The sequence below is a fragment of the Procambarus clarkii genome, chromosome 14 (assembly GCF_040958095.1).
Source record: "Procambarus clarkii isolate CNS0578487 chromosome 14, FALCON_Pclarkii_2.0, whole genome shotgun sequence".
In the NCBI taxonomy this organism is placed as follows: Eukaryota; Metazoa; Arthropoda; class Malacostraca; order Decapoda; family Cambaridae; genus Procambarus; species Procambarus clarkii.
The window spans coordinates 12299216-12315385 of record NC_091163.1 but is presented as its reverse complement, the minus strand read 5'-3'; the positions used below and the strand labels follow the sequence as shown (position 1 = coordinate 12315385).

The 16170-nt window shown below is 41.2% G+C and overlaps 1 protein-coding gene across 1 annotated transcript in view; it reads right to left on the bottom strand.

The window, feature by feature from the left end:
- Positions 1–16170, bottom strand: part of LOC123771676 (probable glutamate receptor) — a 36457-nt gene that overhangs the window by 14931 nt on the left and 5356 nt on the right. Inside the window, exons 4-5 of the mRNA XM_045764318.2 lie at positions 12141–12356; positions 3939–4048 (exon numbers count right to left, since the gene is read on the bottom strand). Of these exons, the coding sequence (XP_045620274.2) occupies positions 3939–4048; positions 12141–12356 (326 nt within the window). The remainder of the gene's footprint in view (positions 1–3938; positions 4049–12140; positions 12357–16170) is intronic.

Here is a 16170-nt window from a genome sequence, read left to right as displayed (position 1 = left end):
CCTCCACCCCCAGGAAGCAGCCCGTGACAGCTGACTAACACCCAGGTACCTATTTACTGCTAGGTAACAGGGGCATAGGGTGAAAGAAACTCTGCCCATTGTTTCTCGCCGGCGCCCGGGATCGAACCCGGGACCACAAGATCACAAGTCCAGCGTGCTATCCGCTCGGCCGACCGGCTCCCTACTGTTGATGGTAATTGAAAAATCAATTCTATTTAATTCATGAAAAACTCTCCAGACACAAAGCAGAACGCTTTAATAGAGACCAACGTTGTCTATGCCTTTAAATGCCCACTTGGGGACTGTAAGCCCCAAAGATCTTAGTATATAGGCAAGACAACAAGGCAATTAACCAGGCGATTAACAATGCATAAGCAACAGGGCTCCATTAAGGAACATATAATCTCTTCCCACAACCAGACCATCACCAGAGAAGTCTTAACAAACAACACAGAAATCATCGATAGATACAGCGATAGCAGGCGGCTTGACATCTGCGAGGCACTACACATCAAGAAGTCAACACCAGCAATCAACAGCCAATTTATGCACAACTATATTCTACCCACTTCAAGACTCCGCTCCAATATAGAAGCATCAAGAGGAAATATGGGCCAATAGGCCCTTTGCAGTTACTTCCATTCTTCCCTTTCATCTATACCCATTGAACCATGTTCTGTCTTGTGTTGAAAGTGTGTTCACCTCATCCAAAACTGTTGTAACAATACACAATACAATACAATACAATACAATTTTATTTAGGTAAGGTACATACATACAATAAATATTTACAAGGATTGTTTAACTTATAGGTATAGCTAGTACATACAATGCCTAAAGCCACTATTACGCAAAGCGTTTCGGGCATATCACCGTAACATATCACCTCACTCAAATGCGAGTATATAAGACAAAAGCTGTTTAAATATTAGCATAGTAAAACTCTGTTTAGTGTTTGCAGGTTATAGTTGTGTGAGTGTAAGCTAAATTCTTTGAAAATGTAATAAGTTATTACGAAACGCGTTCAAGTGTCGTGTCAGACTAGAAATTAAAATGAATTTTGGAGAATTGATTTTTCAGTTACCATTAACAGTAAAAAAAAACATAAGAAATATTGAGAAAATTCGTGTTAGAATTATTAATCTTACTTTTTCGGTCATATTTAACAACGTTATATATATATATATATATATATATATATATATATATATATATATATATATATATATATATATATATATATATATATATATGACAATGTCAGACCACGAAGGAAAAATGAAACAGGAAATTTCCTTAAGTACTTTCGTATATTAAATACATCTTCAGAAGGTCATTTTACAGATCGAGTGATGGGTATAAATAGGCGATTTATTCGCCTATTTACCAGATTCAGACGAAGCTTACAGGAGTTAAGAGCCGATCCTTCCATTCATATAACAAAGGCTGATAAATTCCAGCACTATTGTTATTTTAAACAAGGAGGAATATATTTCGAAAATGAATGATCTCCTCCTAGATTCTTCAACGTACACTAAGCTTAGGAAAAATCCTCTTGAGGACATCATCAAGTTCTTCAATAGTAGCTTGAGGAAGTTGTTAAGTAAACATAAAGATCTTCTTAATCAATTTACTACTTCATCACCTTCATTACCATATCTATATGGTCTTGTCAAGACGCATAAGCCTAACAATCCCATGAGACCTATCATCAGTTCTGTGGGATCCATTTCTTACAAACTCTCCAAATGGCTTACCAAAATCTTGTCCCCTTTGTTAGGAACTATCTCCTCTTCTCATTTGACAAATTCTCTTGATTTAGTTAACAAATTGAATAGTGTTCCTGTCACTCCTGATGTAAAGTTAATCAGTTTTGACGTTTGTTCCTTGTTCACAAAGGTACCGGTCGATGATATTCTCGATTATCTTGCTCGTGAACTAATGAGCCATGACTTACCTCTTTCTGCTGATATTATTGTCAGTCTTGTTAAGTTGTGCATTAAAGAATGTAAATTTACCTTTAATAATGAGTATTATTTACAGACTTTTGGAATGGCAATGGGGAATCCTCTATCGCCATTGCTCTCAAACCTGTACATGGAATTCTTTGAAAAGAAATTTGTTTCAAAAATAACTCCTGGTATCATTCCTTGGTTTAGATATGTTGATGATATCTTATGTATTTGGCCTTCAGATGTAAACACAGGCGAATTTGTAGCCAAACTTAATGACCAAGTCACCTCCATAAAATTTACTATGGAGACTGAAATTGATAAATGTTTGCCATTCTTAGATGTGCTTATTCATAGGGAAAACTCTTCATTAAAGTTTAGTGTTTACAGAAAACCTACGAACAATTTATCTTATGTTCATTATTTTTCAGGGCATAAATACAATGTAAAAAAGTCAATTTTTTCTTCAATGTATCTAAGAGCTCTTCGAGTTGTGAGTCCAGAATTCTTAGATGAAGAATTTAAGAATATTGATTCGATTGGTCTTAAGCTTTGTTACCCACTGAATTTTTTGGAAGTTTGTCGTAACAAAGCTCGTCGTACATATTATAATAATGTATGCAGTGAAAGGACTCGCCCAAAGAATGTGTTATGTTTACCATATTTCTCTGGGTTTGAGAATATTGTCAAGGCCTTGAAACTTTTTAATATAGATGTAATGTTTAGCTACGAAAACACTGTTGGTAAGCTATTAGTAAGGAACAGCCCTCGTAGTGATAATTGCGTCATTTATAAAATACCTTGTAAGGAATGTAATAAGTTCTATGTCGGGCAAACATCTAAAGATTTATAATGTAGAATATCGCAACATAAATACTCTGTAAGACATGGCCAATTATCTAATGCTTTGTTTGTGCATTTGTCAGAAAAAGCTCACCAAATTGATTGGGAGAGTGCGTCTTCAATAACAAATTGTAAAAGCACCTATAACAGAAACATAATTGAATCCGCTTTGATACAGATCACCAAAGAAAGTAATTTGAATATTAGCAGTGGTCTATATAACTTAGATCCATTTCTAATAGATCAGCTAAAGGGCGATTTAAGTAGAATCATTGAAAAACATTTGTCTCACTAATTTATTGTATATATTTACCTCTTTATGTTATAATTACCTATGTATTATGCTTGTATGTCTGCTGTATCAGATGGGCCATTGGGCTACATCGGATGGGCCAATTGGGTGCATCTGATGGGCCAATGGGCCTTCTGCGTTGTCCAAGTATTGTACCTCACCTTACTTCACCACTCTCTCCTGCCTATTTATACCCATCACTCGATCTGTAAAATGACCTTCTGAAGATGTATTTAATATACAAAAGTACTTAAGGAAATTTCCTGTTTCATTTTTCCTTCGTGGTCTGACATTGTCACATTCTTAATCACGTGTTTATTTTCGTGATATACACACATATATATATATATATATATATATATATATATATATATATTACATATATATATATATATATATATTACATATATATATATATATATATATATATATATATATATATATATATATATATATATATATATATATATATATATATATATATATATATATATTTGAATATGCCTGGACGTCACTTGCCAAAAGCTACTGTAGAATAAAAACCTGGATATCCATATGGATCTCTTAAGACCCACAATCCAACTAATGGCATTATTCATCGAGATGTAAGTCTCGTCCTAAACACACATTCAGACCTTGACAAAGCACTCAGGCAAGTGTGAAAGACTTGGTGTAAATCTTTACAATAATTTTCAAGTACATAATTTATCCTATATTATTATTATTATTACAGAAAGAAAGAGAGATGACTATCTTAAACCACCCTCCATAAACCACCCCACATAAATCATTGTACATATATTATCTTATGAGTATATGAAACAACGAATGATTCCGTCAACATAACTCACGTGAAGCCATGAATGTCTTGGAGAGCGTCCCAGACGTCCTTCACGTAGCCGGCGACCAGCGCCGCGCGTCCCTCCTGGTCAGGCGGTCCCACGGTGAGGAATGGTGGCTGCTGTGGGGAGAGTCGGGCTCTGTCGTACTGACCCCTACTCTCACTGGTGGAGCTACACCCCACTACTCTCACTGGTGGAGCTACACCACACTACTCTCACTGGTGGAGCTACACCCTACTACTCTCACTGGTGGAGCTACACCCCACTACTCTCACTGGTGGAGCTACACCACACTACTCTCACTGGTGGAGCTACACCACACTACTCTCACTGGTGGAGCTACACCCCACTACTCTCACTGGTGGAGCTACACCACACTACTCTCACTGGTGGAGCTACACCCCACTACTCTCACTGGTGGAGCTACACCACACTACTCTCACTGGTGGAGCTACACCCCACTACTCTCACTGGTGGAGCTACACCACACTACTCTCACTGGTGGAGCTACACCACACTACTCTCACTGGTGGAGCTACACCCCACTACTCTCACTGGTGGAGCTACACCCCACTACTCTCACTGGTGGAGCTACACCACACTACTCTCACTGGTGGAGCTACACCCCACTACTCTCACTGGTGGAGCTACACCACACTACTCTCACTGGTGGAGCTACACCCCACTACTCTCACTGGTGGAGCTACACCCCACTACTCTCACTGGTGGAGCTACACCACACTACTCTCACTGGTGGAGCTACACCCCACTACTCTCACTGGTGGAGCTACACCCCACTACTCTCACTGGTGGAGCTACACCACACTACTCTCACTGGTGGAGCTACACCACACTACTCTCACTGGTGGAGCTACACCACACTACTCTCACTGGTGGAGCTACACCACACTACTCTCACTGGTGGAGCTACACCACACTACTCTCACTGGTGGAGCTACACCCCACTACTCACACTGGTGGAGCTACACCACACTACTCTCACTGGTGGAGCTACACCCCACTACTCACATACAGGATCAACAATAGCACAGGAAATAAACCACACAGTTAGAAAATTACATAATTAAAAGGGCGACTAGGAAACCATTTATCCCAAACCAGTTGTGCTTAAGGTAATGTGTGAGCGACGCTCTGACGAAGACCCCAACCAATGTCTCTCGGAAACATTAGTTCGACCTGGACCAGTAACGTCCGGACAGTATGAACCAGGCAGCAACGAGGGCCAGTAACGTCCGGACAGTATGAACCAGGCAGCAACGAGGGCCAGTAACGTCCGGACAGTATGAACCAGGCAGCAACGAGGGCCAGTAACGTCCGGACAGTATGAACCAGGCAGCAACGAGGGCCAGTAACGTCCGGACAGTATGAACCAGGAAGCAACGAGGGCCAGTAACGTCCGGACAGTATGAACCAGGAAGCAGCGAGGGCCAGTAACGTCCGGACAGTATGAACCAGGAAGCAGCGAGGGCCAGTAACGTCCGGACAGTATGAACCAGGAAGCAGCGAGGGCCAGTAACGTCCGGACAGTATGAACCAGGAAGCAGCGAGGGCCAGTAACGTCCGGACAGTATGAACCAGGAAGCAGCGAGGGCCAGTAACGTCCGGACAGTATGAACCAGGAAGCAGCGAGGGCCAGTAATGTCCGGACAGTATGAACCAGGAAGCAGCGAGGGCCAGTAACGTCCGGACAGTATGAACCAGGAAGCAGCGAGGGCCAGTAACGTCCGGACAGTATGAACCAGGAAGCAGCGAGGGCCAGTAACGTCCGGACAGTATGAACCAGGAAGCAACGAGGGCCAGTAACGTCCGGACAGTATGAACCAGGAAGCAGCGAGGGCCAGTAACGTCCGGTGTCGGAAAATCCGACACCATTTAATAATCATACAGATAATAGCTGTATTACCAACAAGTTACCCATAGAAAACGTAACTTGTAGTGGAATTACCGTCTATAGAAAACGGGATATCATCACCACATACTATTATAATTCACCAGCTATTCTGCTGGGAATTATTCTTAAATACATAAGTCTTTGGACTTTACCATCATAAAAACATCTTATATAAATTAACTTAATTATCAATATTAAAGTAGAGTAAATGTGACCCTTCTATCACGTTCTGAAATCTGGACAATGTAAGCCAGGCGTCAGAGTGGGGAAGGAGGGCAGCCATTGTTGTTATACGAGACCAGAGGCTCACACGGGAGCAAATTCGGCTCCTGTTAATTTTACTTGGACGTAGTGTTATGGATACCAAAGGTGTACCATCTGTCAACACGCTGTCAACAAATCAAGTTAAGTGTTCTTTCCGAAACCCATTATCTATCATTAGTGGCCATTAATGTCATTATATAGGGTGACCCGGTTAGAACGCGAAATCGCCTCAAACTAAAGGTAATTAAGCCAGGTCTTCATGTTCCATGTACTGTTTTCTCTGATATAGCTTGTCATATATAGGATTCTGGCTTCACAGCTAGCGCACTTTTGACAGGTCTAGACGAGGATGCAAGATTTTGTGCACCAGTTACTGGGTGATATGGAAGCTACCTCAAAGAGGATAATTTGGTGTCTACACCCTAGTTATACCTGGTGGACTAACCTGCTGTACTATAAGATAAGGAACCTCATCAATGTATGTAGCTATTACTGTAGTTTGATTGGCTGCATATATATTAATTTAATAACCCCCCCCTAATGTGTAGAGGATCGATTTGTGAGATTGAGATTATTGCAGAAATACAGTCCACTTAACATTATACAAATTGCTATCGAAGTATATAAATTAACGTAAATATAAATTCATATAAATTAAATAAATATAAATCTCACAGGTCGGTTCCCACATTATTTGGTCCTTCGAACCGGATTATTCGGTCCTATGAACCCACATTTGGTCATCTTAGTACCGGATGAACCAGTTAACCAGTGGATTCATTAAATATACTAGTGCAGTGTTATTTAAACAAAGCCAGCAGTCAAGACGGCAGCCTAGCCTCGAGGGAGCTCAGGAGCCTCCCTCAGCCCAGTTCAGCTTCGTCAGCGGTTTCATGCACACCCACAGATATTTGGTGGCGTGTTATTTCGTGAAATGACAGCGCTAATATAGAAGCCAGCCAATTAGTGACTGTCGCAAGATTGTTCACGGATTTCGTGGTGTTACATTTCGCGAGAGATTATCTACGAATTTTGTGGAGTTTATTTCGCGAGGTCACTAATAATATTTAATACTTCTTGATAATATTAGAAGTTTCATAAAGGTTAATTAAGAGGCTATTATCAATAATTGTGTATATTATTTCTCCAAAATAGAGAATTATTTAATATATATTGCACTAGTGATCACAGTATAATATTTACTAATTGCCAACCCACAACAGGGTAGGATATGACTAGTTGAACTATTATTGTTCATCCTAGTCCCATTATTACTATAGTCAGTTGTACTATATTGAACAACCTAACACCATTAATGCATGGTCCAGACCCTATTTTGGGTGTAATTTTTAACAACTCGAGTTGAGTTGTATATATAATAAATTACTTATGATCATTACACCTTTGAGTGATTAATTAGTGTCTCTACCATCCTAGGGTGATATAGAAGAGCTAACCTAAAGGTACTTCCAGTGACACTGGTTTATCACTCAAATCATTAGTGTGGATGATTGTATATATATATAATGTGTATTAATTTTAAGTGCTAACCTCTAGTAGAGGTAGGATTATTGCCTAGTGAGTTCAGAATTTACCCTAGGCTACCATCAGAGCTTGTTCAGTATTATGAGCAGCCCAAGTACAAGCCCCACAAGGCTTCACCAACGAGCCAGTATGGATAATGCAGGGAGAATGAAAAGAACCCTTGCAGGTCTTAAAGGCCACTTAACAAGACAGATCAAGAAATGTGAAGATTTGTCACAACAATCAACAGTTGATTATGCTGACCTGGAAAGCTATTATCAAGCAGCTGCAGGTAAATTTGAGCAAATCAAATGTCAAATAGCAACATATGTGGCTGAACTTGCCAACACTAATTTATCAGAAACAGAAATAGACGACATTATGGTTGATCTTGCGAATTATGAAGATCACACTCAGGCCACGTTACAGCCTTATGTCAAATTAATTGCCCAGAACAAGGCAACAGCAACAACAACAACAGTTGCATCTAATACGAGTCAAGCGGAAGCTCGACTCCCTCCAATTAATTTACCCACTTTCTCAGGGAAAGATGAGGAAGATTGGGACGAATTTTGGAACAAATTCGTTGACCTTGTAGACTCAAAACAATCTTTACCAAAGAGTAGTAAATTCTCTTATTTGCAAGGTCAATTATCAGGTGAGGCTAAAACAGTAGTATCCCATCTGAGATTAACTAATGACGGCTATGATCTGGCAGTAAAACTCCTCAAGGATAATTATGCTGATCCAGAAGTAAGAACATCACATTTAGTTCATGAGCTGTTGCATTTACCCCCACCGGAGGCTTCAGCTGATTCACTCCAAGTCTTCAAGCTGGAGGTAGAATCATTGATCAATGCCCTCAGCCTGACAGCAGATACAAACGGGGCTGAGTGGGTCTTGAAAATAATTGTCCAGGAGAAAATACCTAGGGACATATTGAGACAAATGAGTGCTCATTACAATAAAAGTATCTTATCCATGAATGAAATATCTGAAGGTTTAAAGTCAGTAGTTCATCAATTACGAACACATGACAAATTAAAACCACCAAGTAAACCCTCAGAAACCAATAATAGTAAACCACAGAGTACCAAAGGTACTCCAACTCAATCTAGACAATATAATTCAACACCAAAGTGGAACAGTGGCAGTGTGGGCGTATATGCAGTGGGACCCTCCAAGCCTATAGTTACTGTGTCATCCAAGAACGTGACACCAAAGGGTACTGGAAGCTATGGAACATGTTTGTTCTGCAATGAGAAACATTCAATGTACCACTGCTCTAATTTTCCTGATAGTGACGCCCGTGTTGAGCGACTCAAAGATTTGCAACATTGCACGAGGTGCCTCAGGAAACATAACATCAAGGATTGTGATACCCAATTACACCCTTGTAATAGGTGTAACAAAGGTCAGCACCATGCAGCATTGTGCAGAGACACCAAAACAACGTCTCCAAACCCCAAGGTGGAAGATAGCATTCCCACCACAGTACAGTACTGCAAGGTGCAACAAACAAAGAGTGTCCAATCGGCAAAGTCTAAAGGTAATACGACTTTGCCTACTGCCCAAATTACCATCCTGAATAAGAGGGCCAAGGTCCATACCCGTGGGTTGTTTGACCAAGGATCCCAGAGAACATATATTACTAAAAAGCTGGCAGATGAATTACAATTAAGGCCTGTAGCCCAGATGTCATTCAACATCTCAGGGTTTGTAACAGATGCAGGACCTCAAGTCTACCAGGTGGTACAACCATCAGTACGTTTAGGCAGGTACGTCTGTCGAGTACAAGCCATTGTGGTGGACAAGATACCAGTAGACCTACAAGTTCAAGGTCTGAGAGCAACAGCCAAATTCCTGAGAAATAGAGGAATAAAATTGGCAGATAATATTAAGTCTGATCACCTCAACGACTTCGGTCTCCTTGTAGGGACAGACTATTGCCATCAATTCATTGGTAGCCCTACTAAATATCAGGGCATAACCATGTTAAACTCTGCAGGAGGTAAATTACTCTCAGGCCCAGTATCAAGCCTGAGGAGACCTATGCCTGCAGATAAACAATACCAGTAGAAACCTAAATTTGTCAGCTGATTATATTTCTCCAGTAGCATTATACTAAGGAGATTACAGCTGACTATACCAACAGAGCTTGATGTTAGTATCATCATTTGAAGCTGAAGATGAGTTCATGAGGCCTCAGTGGCAAATCAGTGAACAGTAGCCTAAAACAGCTACAAGTCACTGCGACCAATGTCACTGAACCCACTGCAGTCTCAGAACTATACTTTACTTTAATGATGAGCTATTCAATCTTCTGAGTCAATTAACTAAATTAAACCCTAATAAATCTGATGACTGATTTGATACATTTATTATTTAATCAAGATGTATTCCATGGGCCTCAGTGTTTATATATCAGTGACCAGTTACCTGAAGAAACTTCAAGTTATATCTGATGTCACTGATCTCACTGCAGTCCCTGAATCATACTTGACTGTAGTACATGATCACATCCAGTCTTCTGGGTTAAATAATATGTAATTAGGCTTGAATATTAGCCTTTCAAGAGTTGACAGGGAAATGAAATCGCATTAGACTTCTAACCCCTGCAACTCTAGTACGGGACATCCGTCCTGTACGAACAGACGCACAAATGTGTGATTACTAACTACTAACATCAAATTAATCTAATAATCCGAAGGAGGAGTATCGGTGTTCGTCTGTTCTAAATAGGACTTCGACCCGTGAGCAGCCCCCTGGGGAATTATGTCGGAAAATCCGACACCATTTAATAATCATACAGATAATAGCTGTATTACCAACAAGTTACCCATAGAAAACGTAACTTGTAGTGGAATTACCGTCTATAGAAAACGGGATATCATCACCACATACTATTATAATTCACCAGCTATTCTGCTGGGAATTATTCTTAAATACATAAGTCTTTGGACTTTACCATCATAAAAACATCTTATATAAATTAACTTAATTATCAATATTAAAGTAGAGTAAATGTGACCCTTCTATCACGTTCTGAAATCTGGACAATGTAAGCCAGGCGTCAGAGTGGGGAAGGAGGGCAGCCATTGTTGTTATACGAGACCAGAGGCTCACACGGGAGCAAATTCGGCTCCTGTTAATTTTACTTGGACGTAGTGTTATGGATACCAAAGGTGTACCATCCGTCAACACGCTGTCAACAAATCAAGTTAAGTGTTCTTTCCGAAACCCATTATCTATCATTAGTGGCCATTAATGTCATTATATAGGGTGACCCGGTTAGAACGCGAAATCGCCTCAAACTAAAGGTAATTAAGCCAGGTCTTCATGTTCCATGTACTGTTTTCTCTGATATAGCTTGTCATATATAGGATTCTGGCTTCACAGCTAGCGCACTTTTGACAGGTCTAGACGAGGATGCAAGATTTTGTGCACCAGTTACTGGGTGATATGGAAGCTACCTCAAAGAGGATAATTTGGTGTCTACACCCTAGTTATACCTGGTGGACTAACCTGCTGTACTATAAGATAAGGAACCTCATCAATGTATGTAGCTATTACTGTAGTTTGATTGGCTGCATATATATTAATTTAATAACCCCCCCCTAATGTGTAGAGGATCGATTTGTGAGATTGAGATTATTGCAGAAATACAGTCCACTTAACATTATACAAATTGCTATCGAAGTATATAAATTAACGTAAATATAAATTCATATAAATTAAATAAATATAAATCTCACAGGTCGGTTCCCACATCCGGACAGTATGAACCAGGAAGCAGCGAGGGCCAGTAACGTCCGGACAGTATGAACCAGGAAGCAGCGAGGGCCAGTAACGTCCGGACAGTATGAACCAGGAAGCAGCGAGGGCCAGTAACGTCCGGACAGTATGAACCAGGAAGCAGCGAGGGCCAGTAATGTCCGGACAGTATGAACCAGGAAGCAGCGAGGGCCAGTAACGTCCGGACAGTATGAACCAGGAAGCAGCGAGGGCCAGTAACGTCCGGACAGTATGAACCAGGAAGCAGCGAGGGCCAGTAACGTCCGGACAGTATGAACCAAGAAGCAGCGAGGGCCAGTAACGTCCGGACAGTATGAACCAGGAAGCAGCGAGGGCCAGTAACGTCCGGACAGTATGAACCAGGAAGCAGCGAGGGCCAGTAACGTCCGGACAGTATGAACCAGGAAGCAACGAGGGCCAGTAACGTCCGGACAGTATGAACTAAGAAACAACGAGAGCCAGTAACGTCCGGACAGTATGAACCAAGAAGCAGCGAGGGCCAGTAACGTCCGGACAGTATGAACCAGGAAGCAGCGAGGGCCAGTAACGTCCGGACAGTATGAACTAAGAAACAACGAGGGCCAGTAACGGCCGGACAGTATGAACCAAGAAACAACGAGGGCCAGTAACGGCCGGACAGTATGAACCAAGAAGCAACGAGGGCCAGTAACGTCCGGACAGTATGAACCAAGAAACAACGAGGGCCAGTAACGTACGGACAGTGTGACACAACGCAGGTGGAGGCCGGTGAGGTTGGTGCGTCTCTCGCTCCAGTGTTCCTCAGGAAGTTTGAGTGACGCCAGGGGCCTCCACGACCCCAGCCTGTGGGTGACGAAGGGCAGGTCGGGACGTATGGTGTATATCTCTGAGAGGTCGACCCGAGTCACGTTAGTGGTGTTAGTCTCCGTCCAGTTGAAGGAAGCGAAGGTCACCTGCGGTAGAAGATTTGTCGGTGACTTTGTCAGTTGCATGCAGTCCGCCAAACTCATTTGCAAGAATAAACGGATGAGAGGGAGATGTAAGGAAGGAGTGAGAGAGGAAGGGAGGAAGGGATAAAGGAAGAGAGAGGTTGGGAGGCTAAAATAAGAAATATATCATAATAAATAATACAATGACAGCACTACAATCGCTAAAGAATGCCGGTACAGATCATTGCAGCGGATCGAAGACTGTTGTGTTGGCAAGACAAGTTCCCTATTAACTATTCACGAGAGTCGTAAGTCTCAGTTGTAGGCATGAATCAAGCAGGTTTGTATGTACATAAATGTGTTTGTTTTATAGCACTGAGCTTGGCTGGCGACGGGGTGAGGCTCCCTCCGAACACAGCTCTATGTAGGTAACCTTCCTGAAAATTAGACACACAGGACGTCTAATTTTCTGATTAGAAAATTACACGTCCGCCCTGGACGTTTTGGTCCGTCATTTTTTCGTGTTTTTTTATCCACGTTCGTTTTTGTGTATCCAATATGTTACTGAAACCATTGGACGCACACAAGGTCCTATACGTCCTGCCTCTAGCGTTGTCTGATTGGACCAATGGATCGATTTTATGTGATCTATGGATATGCTGCTCCTCTAGCACGGTAGTGACTTGGTGACTGATGGAAGAGAACGTGAAAATTTCACTTGGTCTCAAATTTATGAAGTTTTTGGTGTGTCATTGTTCTCAGGTCGATTATAAGCCATCTCAGATCATAGTCAACTTCTTTTATTTATGCACATAGTTTGCTTAACTCATCAGTTCTGTTATACATTCGGAGGTCAATATGAGATGACAACTACATTAAATGGACTCTCATACCCTCATTAATAATTTTCTTGTACCTGTGTCAAGCTTTAGACACATCCAAGGTACAATTGTCTTCAAGACTAGAGAGAAGTTATGGATAGAAATCACTTGCAAGAAATGTATAAATTGTGAAGAATGTACACATTTAGGTGTATTCAGTATGGTGAAGAGTCTCGTCTGAAGAGTAGAGGCTCACATCTCATGGACTTGAAACTTAAAATCTGAGCCATCACAAGAAGTGCACTTCGGGATTTGCTCTGTGAGCTAACTATAACTCTGGCACAATGCATTATTCATTAGATCACGTCAAACCCTGAGCCTAATTCTGACATACTCGCATTTTCATTACGTGAGAAGGTCAACTCCTCATACTGAGATTTGGCGGAGTAAATCAGCTTTACATTAATGGAATAAATTAATGTTACATCATTGACAGATATCCCAGGAGGACATACACCTTGGGTGGTGGCAGCTTCCCCAAGACTTCTCCCTTAGACCTCTTTATTATTCTTCCCCTCCCCCTTTATTAACCATTCCCCAGTGTCCCTGCTTAATTATTTGGAGGAGTATGGTACCCCGCCAGGAGCCTAGTAACCTCATTCTAGAGTAACTAGATGTAATTACCAGAGTAAGCCAGAGCATTAAGAGTCAAGGTGAAGGTCTATCATGCTTTCATTTAAAAGACAGGCAAGTGCGGGGTCGGAGAAAGCAAAGTATTTTTAAGCAAAAAAGTTTTCATTCACATTCCTCCCATCAGAGTCTAATTTCCTCCCATATTCCCCATTCCTCCAATTATCCTTCCCCCCAGCCATTACAACCTAACCAACCCACGTATACAGGGATATTTGTCAGGAGTTATTTTCATAGTATCCCTTATTCCGTATGCCGGAGGCCACAACCTTCAAAATGAGGCACATTAGCTGAAAGGACGGGGGGGGGGGGGTGCACAATTGCCCGACCAACTCCGAGAGGCTAGGCATTTCAAACAACCAATTATTCTCTGTTTACCCTTGTCTCTTAATTATTAATACACAACCTTACATAAAAGTCAATTATCAGCTTTACCCCTACGTCATCATTTGCCGTGATTCACTGTTATATTACATAATAGCCGAGGGTAGGAAGATGACTGCTGATTGAGCTCATCATTAAAATCAATACCAAGAAGGTGAAGGTTGGCATCACTGTTACTCGCTCAGAAAACGTGACAAGAGGCTACTAAGCCAGTGGGATGAGGCTAACTCAACCGGTCACTTTGTACACTGAACACACAGGCGTTCAGTGAACATCAGTTCAGTTAGTTCATCATAACTAACAAATCTTAAACATTATAAAGACAATAGAGGTTACATTCTCAGGGATGAAATCTGGTACTATGGCATGTACCTGGTACCTCAACACAGTACACTCACACTGCTCGACGCCACACTCTCGCTCTCTCCAGCAAACGTTTTAATAATTCGTTTTGTCGGAGACAAAACGAATTTTGTCTTAGGTGGGTGGTGTGCGTTCCCGCGTTGTAGGTTGGTAAACCTAAAATGCGTACCTGACCTAACCTAAGTTAACCTTATCTAATCTAATAGTGTATACTTGAAGAGAGTTAAAGGATAACAAAACAACACATGCTGCAGGTAAACTATGCGTTTAGTTTGCCATGGGGTTGCTATAGATACTCCTAGACCAGGTATATGCAGGGAACTCAACCTTGACAAGCTTGTCTCTCTACATGTTTCTGTAATTGAGATTCTCCGCTGTGTAGGCCTATTTAAGAGTTATATATTTTGCAGAGTTGATCAGCATTCAGAAAATAAACAATGAAATCACTACAGTCTGATATATTATTGAGAAAATCCATGAGCACGATTGTGGGATCGAACCTGTTGCTGTCTGTCTGTTTGTCCGAGACTGGAGGCCAGACGTTTGGAGCTGGCCTCGCCCAAATTTTCCAAGGAATTAGAGTTGGTCACGTGCCTAACATGGGCGTGTCGGGGATGGCACTAATCAAACGAGTACAGCATGGCACAGTGGCCTGAGAACCATTCTAAACCTGGCCACTCTTAGACTGGCAGGATCTTGAAAACGTTCTAAAAAACAAAATTCATTTATTTCCATAGTAACTTGTAAAACATTACGCACTAATGTCCACAAAATTGTCAAAATAATTCTATATGTCATACCTATGTCTTTAATAAACAAGTATATATTTCATGACATATTTGGAATGTTAGCATCCACTCCTGCATACATACTCTTATGACTTCTCCAGGGGTCTCTACTTCTGTTCACCCACCCAGGACCTCCGCACTCAGTCGCCACCACGTGTCTTATACCTGTGTCTCTAGTAGTGATACATACACCCACCACATAATGAAACACGTGATTCATAGACACATGTGATTCATTGTAATAAACGTAATATTGAGAGAGAGAGAGAGACTGGGTAGACCCGCGGACCGACGGGTACCTCATCAAGTAGGAAGATATAAGCTGATACATATATACCTACATAAATCAGAGCAGTTCTGAGAAAATAAATTCAGAAAAGTTCAAGTTCAAGTATTTTTATTGAGATAAGAGAAATACATCTCAAAGGGATAAAGTAGCTTAGGCTATTTCTACCCAGAAAACAATACATGTAAACACTGCGAATATTTCTCAAAATACAAAAACTTATTTTATATTGATTCGTCGTTTACGGCAGGAGTATTACCATAAGAATATTATTACGTACTGAACGCTAATATCTCCTTTTGAATAATGGATGATGGAGTTTACGAGTCAGTAACATAAACAGAATAGTTTCCAGTCTTTCATCATACTATACTATACATGTATCATGTATACCATACATGAAACAAGTATACCCTGGCACTTGTTGTGGTCCCCTGGCACTTGTTGTGATCCTCTGGCACTTGTTGTGGTCCCCTGGCACTTGTTGTGGCCCCCCTGGCACTTGT